Genomic DNA, 19,644 nt, shown 5'->3' on the forward strand with positions numbered 1-19,644 from the left:
CTTGAGTTGTTTTTCGTGCGACATTGTCCGTAACCCTGTAGTAGATCGCACCCTCGCTCGATTAGTTCCTCCACCCATCACACAGCAAAAAATTTTCCATGTTCATGTGAAATATGTGGCCTATTCTAAATATCTTTCTTCTGTTAGGACACATTTGCCTGGATGATGGTGAAGTTGTTTTTTAACTTCGAAAAAGACTTGTTGCTATGGAAACTGCCAACAGCAACATCCTTTTCTTTGGGGTTGTCAGGTAGCATTTCCTTAGCAACCAGTCTGGCTCAGAGTGCTCAACTCATGGCGGAACTAATATTGAGATAGGGGAAAGGAAACTTGGCAGGACTTAAACTTCGTCTTGTGCTGCAAAGCAGTGTTTACCAGAAAGTAGCAGATAACGCCGTCTTTATGTGGTCGTCTCAAAACTGAGCTATCAAAATAAAATGAGATCGAACATAACACTCTCATGAACAAGCAACCACATTTCCCACCGAAAATTACAATTACAATTTAGTCGTGGGAGACACTGCCTTAGACAAAGCTGAAGCTGCCCCCACAGAGATCTAAGGGGCGGCTTCAGGCATCGCACGGTTGTCCAGGCAACCGGACCGCCCTGTCTGATGCTCCATTTCCCGCTTTGGTCTAGTGTGGAAATGCCACTTTGAAAAATTGCATAGAAGAAAAACGGTGTGTGAATGGCATGTGTGATTTTATGCTACTTTTGTCCACATTGACGCCGTGGGTGGTTTTGTATATGAGACTTCTTGCCACCTTTAATGTATTGGGCTGCAGGCTGGCACCTGCTTTTCTACTAATGCATTCAATTCATCAGGCCGCCATGTTTAATGTTGTTGCCCTGGGATACGAAATGAGCCTCCGCGTTCTGTGTAATGGATAACCGAATATCCAGAGAGCAGCTTGGTGTCATCTCCCCGGGCAAAAAAAAAAAAGAGAATGAGCAATTCTGCCTGCGCCCGTGAATGCACAGCAGAGCAGGAAAATCTGGAATGAATATAGAAACAAGGTTTTTAATAAAAGTTGCTGAAGCGAATCCACAAACTAATTAAAGTTGTTTAAATTCAGAAAAGCCCCTTGAAACGCTAATGGTATCGCAACGTACACGGAGACATTTATGATATTATTGGCCTCGTCTGCTGACTCTGAGCACTTTTAGTATTGGCTTGCTTGATCCGAACTTGTTGGTCATTTGCAAGGAGTACCACAGCGTCTGTCCAAAATCATGTAATTCAAGGGGACCCGAAAAAAACGCAACATAATTACAATCCGTTCCCAATAGCGCAGAATGCAAAATAACAAAAAAAAGCTTTTTTTGCGAGGAAGTGGATACGTTTATTTACCCTATGCACAAAAAAAAATCACTCCTAAGACGGCTGTAGATACTTGATTATAGTGTAATGTAAATGAACATGAAGAGGAAGTCCACAAGTAGCATACTGTGGATTTTATGCAATGGATTTCATTGCAGAAAATCTGCAGCGTAATGGAGTAGCATCGGAGTAGATGGGATTTGAACAAATCCCATCCACACGTTGTGTGTAAAACCCGCTGAAGAAAACGTTCAGAAATTGTAATCCTCAACATGTCAATTTATGCTGCGGAATAGCTGGTTTTCTGTTGCTGGTTTTCCCTTCAATAGGGAGGTAATACCAGCAACATATATATTTTTGGGGAGGGAAAAGCTGCGATCCCGCTGCAAAAATCACAGCTCAGAAAAAAAGAAATTCTACTTATACCCAGAACTCTCTGCGTCCAGCCTGGCCTCCAGGGATGATGTTTCATGTGACTGCTGCAACCAATCACTGCGTCACTGAGTCATATGGGATGAAACCTAGGAGGCCGGGCTGCAGGACGTCAGAGGGACGCGTGGCCATAGCTACGGATAAGTCATTTTTATATATTTTTTTTAACCTGTTTTCTGCAGTGGACATTCCTGCCGAAAAACTGCGCCACAATTTGGTGCGGTTTTTCGACAAGAACTCCCTGGGGGCTCCACGGTAGATACGCTGTGTACCTTTTACGCAACGTGTCTGCCCTGTGTGTGAACATAACTTAATACTAAGGTACGCAAATATTTAGAGCCGGCCTTAAGCTGGAGGGCGCCCTGTGCAGGATTATTTTGGTGCCCCCTCCCATATTACATACCTTCCACCAGTGGTGTAGCTAGATCACTCTGTAGATGGGGCCAGACAGTCCCCTCTGTAGATAGTCGGTACTGTAGATAGAGGGATCCTATCCAGGCGTCTTATAGGCTTCAGACCTAATGTGGCCTTGTGAATGGTGGAGCAGGGAGCTGATGGCTTCCTTCTCCGCCATCGTATTGTATCTACGTCCTCGGGACGCTTATACTGTTGAATGTGGCAGTTACCAGGGGCATTGGTGTGGCAGCGGCGCCCCCTATACTCAGAAACGCCCTGTGCTATCGCACAGGTCGTGTAACCCTAGGGCCGGTCCTGCTAATATTTTTAAAGAGTAACTGTTCTTTCTGAATACTTTTAATCCCCCACCGATCAAAACTCCTGATATGTCACTATGACATATCAAACGTTTTCGGATAGTACAGTTACTCTATGGGCTGCGAGTTGCCTATTAGCCATAATGTGACTAGTGCTGCAAGATATCACTAGAGCAGTATTCGCTATAATTACGTTTTGTTCATGGTAAATCGCTCAAACTGTTATGGCTTAGTCTAAATGCAGAAAAATGTTAATAATAAACCGAAAAAATTGATTGTTCATACATAAAAATGTAGCGGTAAATGTAGCTCGTCCAACTTTTACAGTCCATATGCTACTACTATTGAACTTCGCTTTCGAGCCCGTTCCATACTCATCGAGTGTCGGCTGTATGTTACAGCCGACACCTCACTGCAACGGCTAGGATTGGCTGTTCAACAACTTAGATGCCGTGCAACATCTAAGCCATTAGAAATACGAACAACTTTGTCTTATTTTTCACACATTTACATAAATCACATATCCGTAAAATGTTGGATTTTCAATGGCAGAAAATAATTTTTTCCTGAAATTCTCCGTTAAATGGATTTAGAAGCAAACGTGCCTGTACAGCTGTTGTGCTCTAGGCCATTGTGAATGAAGGCATTAGTACATCAGGATACAATGGAGCCATTCTCCTAAAATGGGCACAGAGAAAACCTTTCAGCAGAGCCTGGCCCCTCTTGTGCCATTTGGACGGCTCACGTTGTTGTGCCACGTACCGGTGGTAGCAGGTTAAGTCTAAATATCTCTGTGTATGAAATTCCCAATTACCTTTAAGCCATTCCTGTTGATGATTAGATGCCAAATATTTGCTCCTACAGGAACGTTCCATCTTAGTAAACCGTGATGACTTTGATTACGAGGTTTCAAAAATGTGTGTCTTATAACTTTTTAACCTGACATTAAAGAGCACTTTTCCTTAAATGTGTTGTCTCTTAAAGACAGCCCCTTTTACATATGCCCTTCAAGGGCACTTAGACCGTCATAGAGGGGGTTGGGCACTCTGAGACAGAACGGTGTGCCGCTATGTAACTTCTGTTCTGGTGGACCTAACGCTTCCATGCACTACATGGACTGCCATTATGTTCACCTTGTAATGTTCCATTTCCCCTGCAGCGGCAGGGTGGGCAGATGTGTCTTTCTCCGGTGTAAACAAATGATGGCTGTAGGATAGGAATCTGTAATGTGGGCAGTCTGCGAAGGCACTCCGCCTGAGAGGTACTGCTACTAGTTGGTGGTGACTGGCCAGGGTCACAATCTGGGGTCAGGTAGCTTAGGTTCTGTGCCATGCATAAAATATACCTGTCCCTGTCTTTTAGTACGGTTTGTGCACTACTCCACATTTCAGGGCAGTTGGAGGTGTGGCTTAAATATAACGGGGCGGGGCATATTGTATGTCCATTTTGGCAAATTTGGTCCGATGCGCTTCATCTGGCGCCTACGAATCTAAATTGAAAACCTTTGCTAAATGCAGATTTGTATGTATTTAGCTCTGCAATAATATATTCCGGCGGCGGAGATGTGATGGCAGCCAATATTGGTAGTCACCCAGCTTATCTATAGTTCTGAATGGCAATTCTGCAATGGAGTAGGAATGTGGGATGCAGTGCTGCACAACTGGGTAAATTTGCAGTCTATAACGATTATGGCAGCGGTCCTATTGAATGCAGTTCCGCTTTCAATGATCTCCTCCTTTTGTGTCTTCAGAATTTTTTTCTGTTTTTATTTTGTTTTATTTTAATAAGCCGGATACATATATATCCCGCCTCCCCCTCCCTACAACAATTTGCCGGATTCTTTTTCAATGTCGTGTATAGCAGCTGTTCATTTTTATTTTCATGACATAAACCTGGAACATCTGGAAGCCGTTCTGTTCACTTGCGGACTAATGTTTCACGGGTTGATATTTAAAGACTCCTTAGTAACATGAAATTTCCTTGACTTGCTGTTCTCTAATCCGTTTTCTAACATCTTTCATTCCACATTTTACACGCTTGGCATTTTACCACTGCAGAACTTAATCTTTACTGCACAGATTGGTCAGTGATTGTTTACCGTAGCCCAGCGGCAGAGGAGCCTATGGCGAACCTACTACCCGCACCCGGTACATGTCATCTGATGCATAAAAGGCTCATACTCTGGACATCCACGCCCATTTCCCTATACCCTATTAGGGAGTTCTGAGTTAATACAGGGGGGTCCCCTGTTCAAGATCCTCATCTCTTGGCCAGAGTGGGGAGCTGTTACAAAGAGCGTCTCTCGCTCTGGAGGACCTGTTGATTTAAATGGAGACGGTGTAATGCTTAACTTCTCCTGTGGTGGCGCTGCAGTGATATTAAACACTTACAGCTGATCGCTGTGTGTCTTCGCAGTGAAACAATTTGTCATCTGCTTATTGTTAAGAAAACCCTTCTAACAAGTAGGGATTGTGCAAAGCGGAAAACCCCTTTAAGTGTCCAACATACTTGCACATAATGAGTAGATCAGAACAGTTGTAGCCCCAATGTAAACCCTACTACTCTCTACATTAAAATGTGGGACCCCCAGAATTTACGCCGCAGTGTGCCTGAGCATCTAGCCTGTCCTTGTTTGGTTTTTCAGATGCCCGAATGGCATAGCTCCATACTCGTAATTGCCTTGGAAAATGGTGCCAACGCATTTCATGGTCCCATTTCACACCTGAAAATGACAATTTTTGCATTTGATTGCCTCGTGCCTCAATGATCTTGTCAATATTAGTGAATTTACATCTGTATTTTCCCGAATATCCGTTCGGCACAGCTGCCTCCTCGCTGTGACCGCTGCGCTTTACACAAGCGGTTGATATACAGAGGCCTCGCGTTCTGTTTATTGGCCAATCTGGGAGTATTCGCTCTCTTCATGCATCTTCTTGAGCTAAACTGGTAGATCGTTCAGAAGCAGGGAAAAATTCAAATTAAATGAGCTCTTTTTTTTTTTTTTGTTTTATATATTATTGATGGTTCTAACATGGTCAATTTGAAGCCAGTCATTGTCTATGAAATTACTGAGAACAATCGCTGAAGCCCGGCAATGTAATAGAAGGCACAATCTCATTCATTCTTCCTGTGTCACTTAATGAAAGAGGGACAAGTAATGTTGGAACGCTGTATACCCAGGAGCCCATCACCATCTATGAACTATCTGGAATTGAATGAGCGAATACAAGGAGCCCACAGGCCATGATGCTCTAAATTGTCCGTGTGACATCTGAAATCTGTCTATTTGCTTTTCTGATTGCCTACAATCCGATTTCTGTGTGTTTTTGCATCTAGATTTTTTATTTTTCTTAAGGCTAAATCAAGAGAAAAAAATGTAAATCGACTTAAATTTTCTCATTTTCAATTGCATGCATGTTTTTGCTACCTTCTATCAACCAATCTTTAGGTAGAGACCTTGTATAGTGTTCAATAGGATTACTGACAAGTAGTGCGTGAAAATCCCTGCCCCCATGATCGCTACTCAGGTGCTCCGAGCCTCCAGAAGCATATATATATATATATGTGTGTGGTGTGTGTGTGTGTGTGTGTATACCGTACATACTGTTCAGCCATAACACGAACATCACCTTCTAATATTGTGTAGCTCCCCCTCTTGCCACCAAAACAGCTCTGACCTGTTGAGCCATGGACACCACAAGACCTCTGAAGGTTCCTGTGGTATCTATAAGACGGTCACAGCAGATCTTTTAAGTCCTCTAAGTTGTGAAGTGCGGCCTCCATGGATCGGACTTGTTTTTCCACCACAACCCACCGATGATCGATCGGATTGAGATCTGGGAAATTTGGAGACAAGTCAACACCTTGAACTCTGTCATGTTCCTTTAAACCATTCCTGAACAATTTTTGCAGTGTAGAGGACGCATTATCCTGCTAAAAGAGGGCACGGCTATTAGGGAATGTTGTTGTCATGAAGAGGTGTGCTTTTCCGCAGGAATGTTTAGGTAGGTCGTACATGTCAAAGACACGTCCAAATAAATGCGAAGGTTTCCCAGCAGGACAATGCCAAAGCATCGTATTGCTTCCGCCGGCTGGCCGCCTTCCCATAATGCATCATAGTGCCATCTCCTCCCACACGCAGCTGGACGTCCACATACTGTAAAATAAAAAACTGGTAGGTACTAACAACTTCTTACCCTAAACACCTCACAAGACCTGTCGTTTTGCAGATTTTCTGGCCTAGTCTTCTATCCATTACAATTTGCTCCATGGTTTTCCTGTTTCCAACACTTCAACCAAGAAGTGTCTGGTCACTTGTTGCCTAATATATCCCTCCCTATGACAGACGCATTGTAAACAGATCATACATGTGATAACCTTCACCTGTCAGTGGTTTCAATGTTATGGCTGATCAATGTATGTGTGACTGAGATCAACAGTTCTTTTTACAAGATGAGATGACAACTTTAGGTTTAGTACTTTTATTTCTAAAATACTTCATCATTCTCTCAACCAATGCACTAATTCCCCCTATACCCACTATCACTACTAAGGGTCCAGTCCATATACAGCTCCTACTTAGGTTAATAGGCTTCTATATTTCCTGTGCATAAGGATCGGATCCCCTAGTGGCGAAAGTGTGGCACGGATATGTGTGCTGGCACGGAGGATTGATGGTGTCTTTATAATGATATATTGATGGTCCTCTTATCCATAGCTCCGTGTGACCGGAGCAAACGAGCCAATGATGCCTCGTTTATCGGCGCTCGCTGCACCGGCCGACTGTCGGCCAGTTTAAAAGGGCCTTAAAGAGGCTCTGTCACCACATTATAAGTGCCCTATGTCCTACATAAGGAGATCGGCGCTATAATGTAGGTGACAGCAGTGCTTTTTATTTAGAAAAACAATCTATTTTTACCACTTTATGAGCGATTTTTAGCTTTATGCTAATGAGTTTCTTAATACCCAAGTGGGCGTGTTTTTACTTTAGACCAAGTGGGCGTTGTACAGAGTAGTGTATGACGCTGACCAATCAGTGACCAATCAGCGTCATACACTTCTCTCCATTCATTTACTCTGCAAATAGCGATATAGTTATGTGCAGCCTCATACACACACATTAACATTACTGCAGTGTCCTGACTATGAATATACATCACTACCAGCCAGGACGTGATGTGTTTTCAGAATCCTGGCACTTCTGAATCTTTTCTGTGAGATTACAGCAAGGTAAACGTAATCTCGTTTGAAATGACAGGTTACATCGTAATCTCGCGAGATTACGCTTGCCTTACTGTAAATCTCACAGAGACGCTACAGACGTGTCAGGATTCTGAATACACATCACGTCCTGGTTGGAGGTAATGTATATTCATTATCGGGACACTGCAGTAATGTTATAGTGTGTTTGTGTCTGCACATAGCGATATAGCTATATCGCTATCTGCTGTGTAAATGAATGGAGAGAAGTGCATGACGCTGATTGGTCAGTGTCATACGCTCTGTACACCGCCCACTTGGTCTAAAGTAAAAACACGCCCACTTGGGCATTAAGAAACTCATTAGCATAAAGCTAAAAATCGCTCATAAAGTGGTAAAAATTGATGGTTTTTCTAAATAAAAAGCATTACTGTCACCTACATTACAGCGCCCATCTCCTTATGTAGGAGACAGGGCACTTATAATGTGGTGACAGAGACTCTTTAAGTGCTATCAACATTAAGATTTTAATATTGGTAGGGGGCATTGCCAACACCATTTTTTTTCTGGCCTACCTTTGGACCTTGTACTAAAGTGCACACATTGCAGTAGATGGCTCTTATATTTGTTCTTTTTTCCTTATTTTCAGGAAAGTGAAGATGCAGTCAAAGTTTTAGCAAAAGAAAAAGATCTTTTAGAGCGGGAAAAGTGGGAGCTGCGGCGCCAGGCCAAGGAAGCAACAGACCATGCCAGTTCTCTACGGTCACAGTTAGACTTGAAGGACAATCGGATCAAAGAGCTTGAAGCGGAGCTTGCAATGGTGAGATAACCAATTAGAAGTATGCTTCTAACTGTTTAGTGGAAGTTACCCAATGACAAGTAGCATATGATCGGTTTACCTGGTTTATTGTTAATTCGGCATCAAAGTTGAAAGTTAGTGAGTCCGGTAGACCTTCTCGAGTCTTTTATACACAACTCTACAAATTTTTTTTTCCCTTTTTTTTTGTCTCTATAAAGTGATTACACGAGAATATGCATTGGTTGTCACAAAAAGTAATACGGTTTATCTGTCAACCATGTTTTTATTTTTTTTAAATATCCTAATTTGTAGGTAATATAGAGATTCAGGATATGACCGTTTTAGTGGTACGTTGGAAAAGTGAGTTATGGCCTTTTTAATTTAGGTGTTATGGAGGTTGCTGCTATCTAAACCGTGACCTTTTAAATGGATTTTATCATTCGAGAAACTAAAATTTCAAAAAGGTCATGTTGGTCACCTTTTTGGTTTCAGTAATTCCCATTTTGGAAGAGACGTGATCACGTGTGTGGTTATTTCTCAATAAAAATCTGTGCTGCGACTTCATTTAGGACATAAGAGACCCAGCCGTTGGATCTCCACCAATGAGACCTGTCCTACTGTTGCAATAATTAGAAAACCCCCTCTCTCCGATTCTGTGTTGGCATATAGGAAGGATCATTTTGTTTAGTATATAATTTGACATTGGATATCTAAACCCCCAATTACTATGAGCTATCTTTTTATATTTAATTTGCCAAACATAATTTACATAACCCATTTAGGATACACTATCATTACTTCCATAACCTAGTCACGGTATTCTCCAAACTGGGAGTATATTGAATGGTATAACTAGCTAGTCATTTCAATCATGAAATGTATTGGCCCCCATTCTGAAAAGTGACAAAGCTTTAGTTTGACCATAAACTCAGTGGCGCACACAGAAGACATGGGGGCCCCCATATCAAAAAGCCCACCCACCCTATATAGTGCAGAGTTTTGGCACCCAATATAGAATGGCTGGAAGCTTGTTTCCTCGTCTACACTTCTTCAATGACCCTTTGCCACCCCCTTATTTGTTAAAAATGTAGTTCCTCTGGAGAGGGTAGTCGCATATAGGTTCCCACCCCCCAACAGCAAAAGGGAGGGGACCAACCTTTACTGGACCTATTCTCTCCAAGGGCTCCATAGCAGCCACATGGGTTGCCTCTATGGAACGTTTTGTTTTTGCATACAAGTGCTGTTCCCCTGTACATCTTACTACAAACCACATAAATCTTACCAGTAGTGTAGCTGAGGACATGTTTCCCCCAATTTCTATAAGAAGTGTGAAGAATTTATAGTCCTCTGTGCACTTCCACTCATTAGAGGTACTTGTTACCTCCTACCAGTATGGCCCCATTCAATCCTGGTCCTCAAATTGACTTCTGTATGGCCAGGGTTAGGCTGTTTACAATGTTTTTCTTTCTAAATGGTCTTAAATATTCTCTTGAGGCTGGAGTTTGCCGGTCAAACTCTCATACGGGTCAATGAAGTCAATAGACCCCACTGATTCCCTAAATGAAGAAGTCCTGGTCCTTTCCATATGGTTTGACCTCATCTGATCTGCTTAACTTCTCACTTGGGTCTTTCTGTGGCGTGGCCATTCTGGGAAACCCATTATTTTCAAGTACTGACTATGCTTTAGTAATAGTAGTTATCTAAAATTCCTTAGGATTGAAATCATTCCAGTTTTTCCGCTTTTCCTGTAGAGCCACCCCACTGAGTATATACCTTAAAATTCCCTTATTTCTGCATAGAATAGTAGGGCCATTCCAATGGTATGGTACTTGATTCCAGCACAGGCTTTCTTAAAGAATTGGTGAGGTTAGTTTGGAAGTCCGTGCTCCCAGAGGAGCCATTTTTTCTGAGATCTTAATCAGAATGTTTTCTCGTAACTCCAAGATAATTGGAACTCAGTTGGTTCATAATAAGGCGACATTTCATGCAATTATCCATGTAATTGCTTTTGTCTCCGGATTATTTTTTACATGGTTAAGTCTGTGTACTTTGTATAGCATTCTGTCAGTCTTAAAATGAACTCGAATTACACCCATCGTCTTATTTAGTAAATATTTTTAGAGTGTGATCAAATTTTCATTTTGTTCCTTTGTCCTATTACACTTTTTATATGCATGTTTTTACTAATTATACATTTATTCACCAGGTAAGCTCATTGACTAATCTGCCAAAAAGTTATTTTATAGTTGAAGTATTTTGTCTATATCAGAAGTTAGAAAATCCAGCCATGTGTCACCTTCTGATGTGACATGATGACATCGGTGCAAGCCAGTAAGCTGGGACCTGCACTACTCTCTAAGGGTGGATTCACGCATTGCGGATTTCGGTGCAGAATTTCACATGGCGTTAAAAATCTATGATGACCTCCCGCATCCAAAATCCGCAGCGGAAAAATTCTGCACAGAAATTTAATGCATGTATGTGTTGTAAATTTTTATTTTTTTCACCTATAGTAATACATGGTGTAAATTTCTACAGCGGATTTTCCTTCTGCAAAAAATACATGATGTATGAATCCACCCTAAATGAAGGAGCCGCTTTGCACTTTTTGGCCATCCAGAACAGTCTTTGCACCACTGACCAATTTCTTCAGTGGAAGTTTCCAACACAACGTCTCAAGCAATGTACTAAAGTCCAAGCCACTTTTTAGAATTCCCTAATATACTGTTGGAGTCAAAGACTAGCCCACCAGAGTACCAGGGATCTACCGGTAGGCTCGGGCTCTGATGTTATTATAGGCCCCTAAGACGACAAGGCTCCAAATGTTCAGCAGACCACAACCCCATTTGAAGCGGACATTGGTGCCAATCACTTTTCACTAGGGTCTATTTCTTTATGGGTTGATCTACAAAGAGCCTATTAGACCCTATTAATATGTCATGTGTGTACAATGATAGCAAAGTATGGTTAACAGTGAATGTGTTACATGTTCTGTATAGATTGAGGGTGGGTCCAAGTAAGCCAAGTCCCACAATGATTAGAGTCACTCCCGTCACAGGAGTCATCACATTATGCTTCCAACTCCGAGTGGACAGGGCCATTTCAATGGACCAAAGGAAACGCCATTTAACAAGTGCTCTAATATTTTCTTTAAAGCGGCTCCAAAAGTGGAGTTTTGCTATAAGCTTATATGGTCCAGATAATCTTGGTAGGATCCTGGTTATAGTCTGGTTGGAGGAGTGCTTGGCTAGGTGAAGACTGTTACAACCTTCATAGGCTCCATACATGGTAAAGTTCTAGTCCTCACCTCCTTATATATAAAATTAATTCTCTCACTAGAGTTAACGTTAAGATATTTATTAGTATAATTAATTAATCAATATTTATTGATTTATATTTATATATTATTATATATATTTATTTATATTTTTTATTTAAATGTTTTTGGTGTTCCTGACTCACATATGTCCCTAACAATGCATTCAACATGTGTCTCAATTTTCTTCTCCCATCCCCCCCTCTTGTGGCTTAGTTTGAAGTTTATCCTAGTTAGATTATCATGCTTGTGACCTGTTTCTCCAGATAACAAAGTGTGTTGCCCAGAGAAAGGAATACCGTGTTTTTGATCACTACATTGAGAAGGAGCCCTCCACAAGAGGGATAGCGGTAAGACTAAAGTTCTTAGGGAAAACACCTTCTTTTTTTTTTTTTTTTTTCTTCTTTTTCTTTTTTAGTTCAATTTCTCGTGCACTTTTTTTTTTCTTTTTTGTTTGTCCCCTTTTATCATCGGATCAACCTGCACAATTGTTATGGCTAACACATGCACTTTGTTTTCTGAAATTTTAACACACTGATGGGAATCAAGGGTTTGGTAGTAATGGAGCAGAGCAGCGGGGGGTGGGGGTATATGCCTAGCTGCCAGCAGGAAATTACAACAAAGCCTAATGTGAGCAATAAAATGCAACTTATTCCACCTGATGTGACACAAACTTGAAGAGGCTCTGTCACCACATTATAAGTGGCCTATATTGTACATGATGTGATCGGTGCTGTAATGTAGATTACAGCAGTGTTTTTTATTTAGAAAAACTATCATTTTTGACGGAGTTATGACCTATTTTAGCTTTATGCTAATGAGTTTCTCAATGGACAACTGGGCGTGTTTTACTATATGACCAAGGGGGCGTTGTGGACAGAAGTGTATGACGCTGACCAATCAGTGACCAATCAGCGTCATACACTTCTCTCCATTCATTTACACTGCACATAGCGATATAGCTATATCGTTATGTGTAGCCACATAAACACACTATAACATTACTGCAGTGTCCTGACCATGAATATACATTACCTCCAGCCAGGACGTGACGTGTATTCAGAATCCTGTCACTTCTGTAGTGTCTCTGTGATATATACAGCAAGGCAAGCGTAATCTCGTTTGAAATTACAGGTTACATCGTATTCTCGTGAGATTACGCTTGCTGTGCTGTAGTGTCGGGATTGTATTAGCGAAGTGTCAGGATTCTGAATACACATCACGTCCTGGCTGGAGGTAATGTATATTCATTGTCAGGACACTGCAGTAATGTTATAGTGTGTTTATGTGGCTGCACATAGCGATATAGCTATATCGCTATGTGCTGTGTAAATGAATGGGGAGAAGTGTATGACGCTGATTGGTCAGCGTCATACACTTCTCTCCACAACGCCCACTCGGCCAAAAAGTAAAACACGCCCAGTTGTCGATTGAGAAACTCATTAGTATAAAGCTAAAATAGGTCATAACTCCGTCAAAAATGAACGTTTTTCTAAATAAAAAACACTGCTGTAATCTACATGACAGCGCCGATCACATCATGTACAAGATAGGGCACTTATAATGTGGTGACAGAGCCTCTTTAAGGTGTTTTCTGTTTTAAGGTTTTAATCTTCACGATCAAAGATCTGTTCTAAATTTAAATATTAAAGGGCTTGTTCACATTTCTTGGACGCTAATGGTCCTTTTTACACCGGCGAATTTTGGCCGATACAACGAGCACCGATCAACGCAAGGAGCTTTGCATGGGGACGAGCAATTGTTACTCTGATAACTCGTCCCCATACATTCCTATCATGTCGGCAGCACATCACAGGGAGATGTGCTGCCGAAAACTATAATGTTTTGGCCATTTAAAGCTATACAATCAGCCGATGAACGAGCGTTTGCTCGTTCATCGTTGCCCTGCTCACACAGGGCAATTATCGGGAGCGAGCATTCTGTGGACACTCGTTGCCCGATAATTGGTTGGTGTAAAAGGGCCTTAGTCTTAGTTCCCGCCACTGTTTTATATATAAGTTCAGGGGTAAAGTTGGCCCAACTCATGCGATGAACGCCAAATATGGGTCTATTGTACCCATCGAGCAAGCATTTTCCCCCACTTGATATGTGAACAAGGCCGGATACAAATACATAGTGCAAGAGGAAAAGCACTTTGTATTATTGCTTGAAAATAAAACTGGCATCTATGTATAAACCCCTGATTGATGTTCCTCACGTCTTATATTCTTGCTTCTATACTGTTCATAATTCAGTCACTACTTCAAAATATTTCTATATTCTAAATATCAAAATGCAGTTACAAGAAAAAAAATTGTTTGCGGAATAATGAGATTAAAGGGGCTGTATTAGTTTTTGCTTAATGGACCCCGAAATTCAGTCCCAGAGAGCTCAGATCTTGGCAGCTGCAGGAGGAGATATATAGCACCACTGCTGCAATAGATCTTATTATCTTCTCGAGGACAGAATTTCAATTTCACTTTTGTCCCTGAAAATGTCGCGTTTTGTTGTTTATGTGGCAAATTTATAAAGTCCCAAGACCACCCATGAATTGGGTGCGGAGATTATAACTGGTCCAGACAAAAAAGAGAATATTTTATTATAACCTTAAAGAGTCTCTGTCACCACATTATAAGTGCCCTATCTGTTACATAAGGAGATGGGCGCTATAATGTAGGTGACAGCAGTGCTTTTTATTTAGAAAAACTATCTATTTTTACCACTTTATGAGCGATTTTTAGCTTTATGCTAATGAGTTTCTTAATGCCCAAGTGGGCGTTGTACAGAGGAGTGTATGACGCTGACCAATCAGTGACCAATCGGCGTCATGCACTTCTCTCCATTCATTTACACTGCAGTAGCGATATAGCTATATCGTTATGTGCAGCTACATACACACACTATAACATTACTGCAGTGTCCTGATAATGAATATACATCACTACCAGCCTGGACGTGATGTTTATTCAGAATCCTGACACTTCTGAATCTTTTCTGTGAGATTCCAGCAAGGTAAGCGTAATCTCGTTTGAAATGACAGGTTACATCGTAATCTTACGCTTACCTTGCTGTAAATCTCACAGACGCTACAGTCGTGTCAGGATTCTGAATAAACATCACGTCCAGGCTGGTAGTGATGTATATTCATTATCAGGACACTGCAGTAATGTTAGTGTGTGTGTGTGTGTGTGTGTGTGTGTGTATGAGGCTGCACATAGCGATATAACTATATTGCTAGTGCAGTGTAAATGAATGGAGAGAAGTGCATGACGCTGATTGGTCACGGATTGGTCAGCGTCATACACTCCTCTGTACAACGCCCACTTGGTCTAAAGTAAAAACACGCCCACTTGGGCATTAAGAAATCCATTAGCATAAAGCTAAAAATCGCTCATAAAGTGGTTTAAAATGGATTGTTTTTCTAAATAAAAAGCATTACCGTCACCTACATTACAGCGCCGTTTTCTCTTTATGTAGGAGATAGGGCACTTATAATGTGGTGACAGAGCCTCTTTAAAGGCGTTTTCTGCTTCTGACCATTCCTACTTGTTAGAAGGGACGCTTGACAATAAGCTAATCAGTGTCCCACTGCAGCAATCACCAGCGATCAGCTGGTAATTGTGAGGAACCCCAGCAGCAAGTGTTCAATTTCCCTGCAGCACCACCACAGGGGAATTTAAGCATTACAGTGCTCATTCACATGAATAGGATGTCTGTGTGATACAAGACAGAGTGAGAGAGACTCTTTTTATAACTGCTCTTCACTTTATCCAAGAGAATAGGATCCAGAATAGTGGAACTCTCTTATAAACCCAGAATTCCCGTATAGTGTGTATGAGCATGTGTAAATCCCTTTAACTAGGTTATATATATTATTATTTATAATTGTAAAACTGTGGTTATTTTAAGGAGGTTAGTTTTGAACTTGTTGCATGCTGTATTTAATAAAGATTTCATCCCTAATATAACTTTTTTATTTGTAATCCGGACCCATATGACTGATCCATGCATAGATTTTGTCCTAAAACATGGCTAAGAGACGTCTTCCATGCAGTGCAATGATAGAACCTAAACTCAAACCACCACCAAAATTGTTGGACAAGCAAAAATTCAGACATTATACATATGGAGCAAGGCCATGCATCTTCTTAAAACAAAGACAAAAATATCATAAGACCTCATTCCGACAGCAGCAATGTGGCTGCATATAGCGGTCGTATTATAGCGGCAAGACCTGACCCCGAACAATTAGTGATCCAATCACCTTAGGGTTCGAAGTCTGCTGTCATATATGAACCCCAGTGTGCAAACCCTTGTATATAGAAGTATGTGGTTAGAAGAAAACAGGTCATTCTTGTTCATGGTCTGTCTGCTATTGCATCTCAGCCGTATTCACTTGAATGCGGATGAGCTGCAGTACCATACACGTCATTAGGACAAGAATGGTGCTGTTTCTGGGCGTTAAAAAAAAAAAGACCTTTTTCTAATCTTGCACGACCCCTCATTACACGTATTAACAGCTTTGTAAACTGAAGAACGTGATGCAACCTGTTTTCCCATACAAGTCAATGAAAATGTCTGGATTTCAGCAGGATACAACTATGGTGGTAACAGTGGTGACTTTTGGTGGCTTCCGCCTTCTGGATGCGGTGTATCCCACACATTGTGCTTCTCGATTTTAGGATTGTGTGCAAATAATGGAACTTCAGCTTCCGAACAAGAGTTTTTCAAAAGGGGTCCATTTAGTGGGTGCCGGTACACCAACTTTCTGCCCTTGACTTTTTGCAACTTTTTGTCTAACTACGTGTTTTTAGCCAAGGTGACCTTAAACTTCATTGTAATGTTTTTTTTTGTTGTTTTTTTGATGGGAATATTATTTAGAACTTTTTTGGAAAGAGATGGGGTGTGATCCATGACAGTGTGCAAACTGCTTCTATCTATTCCAGAGATCTCGTTTTTGTTCTGTAAACTTTAGAGATCTCCAGAAAATGGCATTTCCCAGTGTTTGTATTATTATTGTATTCCTTTTATCCATTTTTTTTTTATTTTTTTTTTTATGCTGCTTATGTGCTGTCTGACAATCAGAATCTCTCATAAATAATGCATGCTATGTCTCAAAGATTGATGCTCCCTCTTGTGGCCAGAATCAATATCTTTACCAGACTTCTATTATCCCTCACGGCTTTGAAAGATACATCTACAGCAGCATTAAACATCAAACACGCCCTCGCCGCCTACACCGACTTTAAATGAATCCAGATCGTCTAAGGGGCTGGATTAACCGTTTTATGTAAAACTGACCTAGTTTTTTCAGGCCATCCCAGATCCGCAGATTTCCATTGGGACTCAATTGGCATGTGGCATCCTCTTGATCTAGTACGGAGAATAGCATATGATGCTGACATGATTGAATAGAGGGTTAAATTTGTTGCTTGGGAGAAATCACAGCTGCGTTTGATAGAAGTGGAGCCATGGGGCTCTGGGGGATGTTTAATGTGTTTTAAGGTTTTATTGAACAAGTGTATAAAGTGGTTGTTCGGTTTATATTGAGTTGGATTATTATTTTTTATGTTTTTTTTTGTCATTTAACGGTCATATTAATAGAAGTGTAGAGAAGGACAGCAAACTTGTAGTGTGGAGGGAGGGGAAGAATAGCATGAACAGCCTAAAACCAGGGTCTTCAAACTGTGGCCCTATATTGGGGAACCTACAACTGTTAAAATGTTGTATTATATCTGCCCATTTAAATGAACGGCTGTTCATGTAAGGCCTAATGCACACTTTTTTTTGTCCATGTGCTACTTGCAATTTTGCCTATGGCACACGGATCCAATAATTTATATGGCGCCATGCACATGACCGTGATGTTTACGGATCCATTTGGGGGGCCAGGACATGGACATGTAATTTTACTTTCCGTATTTACGGATCATGTGACCTACTCAGGGGGCTGGGACATACGGGTGAAATCAATGCCAGACTATTTTTTATTTTTTTTGTTTCTGCAGATCCGTGAATACTGACGACACACAAATTCATTACGGAGGGTTTGTTTGCGGAGAGATAGACCGCAAATACAGACAATGGATCCGTGGTTTTGCATGAGGTTGTCGAGTTCTTGGTGCCTGCAGCCACCAGGGGGCACTTACTGTATATACATTTAAACACGGTAATAAAACTGTATGCAGTAAGCGCCTAAGCTCCCTCTAGTGGTGGCTGTAGCCAACTAGAATTCCCCCTATATGCGGAGCTTTAGAGTTCTTTATCGGAAGAACAGTGCTATGGACCATATAAAGTTATATTATGAATTATAACTGCACAGAATGTTGGACCATATAAATTACGTGATGATTAAAGGTGGACATTCATATACATAACAATACAACTTCGGATTTTTAAAGAAAACCATTATAAAACCGTATGAACGTTTATCGTACATGGATTTAAATTTTCCGTGGTCGTTTGCTTATCCACCCTATTATTGTAGCATTTATTAAATTCTTTGTCAATAATTCGCACGTGGCCATGCCAAGGGACATACGTACTCTATGGACCTTCGTACTCTTGACAACAATCCCGGTATTGAAGAATATGGGCTTGCATAATGGACGAGGGGACATTTATATGCATGCCCAGATTTACAGATGGCAAAAGCTGAGATATTCTAATATTCCTATATGGAGAAGGATTCCAACCTGCAGTGATCCCTCCGCGGACACACAATATACCTGGGTTGAGTGCCGCTGCATATCTTTGTGCAGCTTAAGTCAATTAATCCTAAATACAGTATTACGCTTAATCTTGTTATTAAGAGGAACACAAGTAGGATTGACTTCTTCAGTAATCTGCTTAATTTGTGGTCAAACATCAATAAACAATCTGCATTAATTGAGACTGTTACTGTGAACCCAATGCGACTCAGAATATTGTTTCAACCACAAACGTCGAACACATCCAAATAATGAGGTCCATAGGAATACATGAAGTCACAAGTCGCTTTTATATGTCATTTTTATGCCACATGACCTATACAGCAGTGAGAAAGACCTAGAGAGGGATAATAAGTTGGGCACTAGCCACGTGACTGTGTATAGCTTCAGCCAAACAAGTATATACGTATAAATTATTCTGACCTTCACAGCCTTTGGCATTTCTTTTCTGCCCAATGTAGTTTTATAACAAAAAGTCTGTGTGCTAAAAAGATTCATCCCATTTTTTGCAAGTCCCTTTTAAAATGTCTTTTTGTTATTTTTAAGACTTTTTAAAGCTTTTATATATTAAACTTGACTAAGGTCTGTGGATCTTTGGGAGCAGCACTGAGCAGAAAAAATGGAGGAGGCGCTTCGGCCTCTTTGTTCTCATGTTTGGTAGTGGGGTCCCTGCGGTCGAACCATCATCAAGTCACTTGGCCTGAGTCGAATACCCTTTTAATTTGCATGGCTACAGGGTGTGATACCGCTACATCCTTACCGGAAGCCCTTTTGGGTCTCTCAGGAGTAGTCTCTCCCCTTGACCCGTACAATGGGGCCTCCTGGCTGAGATGTAATACATACCCATTGGATTGGTGACAATTAAAAAATCAATACTCCCTTGAATGAAAGACTGCATCCCTCGTGGTGTGAGGTCTAATCGTAACCATGCGGTCATATTTTAGGTTTAGATTGTGTTTTGGCCAAACAATATATATATATGTAACGCTGACCAAAAATACAACTGTGCCCTGATCATGGTTCTAAGTTAGGTGTGTGTTGCTTAATTCATGTACTGGGCTGCTTTATGCAAGTTGTATCACAAGCATATTGAGTCTACTTGGGCAACCTAGACCGGGCACTCATAATAAAAGACTTGAATTTGATAAACCAT

General features: G+C 41.1%; 1 protein-coding gene across 7 annotated transcripts in view; it reads left to right on the top strand.

Moving 5' to 3' along the window:
* The window catches only part of KAZN (kazrin, periplakin interacting protein), a 333,751-nt gene that overhangs the window by 303,844 nt on the left and 10,263 nt on the right, over positions 1–19,644 (top strand). For 6 of the 7 annotated variants that reach the window (XR_012850831.1, XM_075839523.1, XM_075839524.1 and 3 more), the window contains exons 7-8: positions 8,316–8,486; positions 12,048–12,131. Coding sequence is in view for 6 of the 7 variants with exons in the window: in XM_075839523.1 (XP_075695638.1) it covers positions 8,316–8,486; positions 12,048–12,131 (255 nt within the window). In the remaining variant the exon portion in view is untranslated. The remainder of the gene's footprint in view (positions 1–8,315; positions 8,487–12,047; positions 12,132–19,644) is intronic. The other variant, XM_075839522.1, reaches the window with a different exon arrangement.

Source organism: Rhinoderma darwinii, chromosome 10 (genome assembly GCF_050947455.1).
Source record: "Rhinoderma darwinii isolate aRhiDar2 chromosome 10, aRhiDar2.hap1, whole genome shotgun sequence".
NCBI lineage: Eukaryota > Metazoa > Chordata > Amphibia > Anura > Rhinodermatidae > Rhinoderma > Rhinoderma darwinii.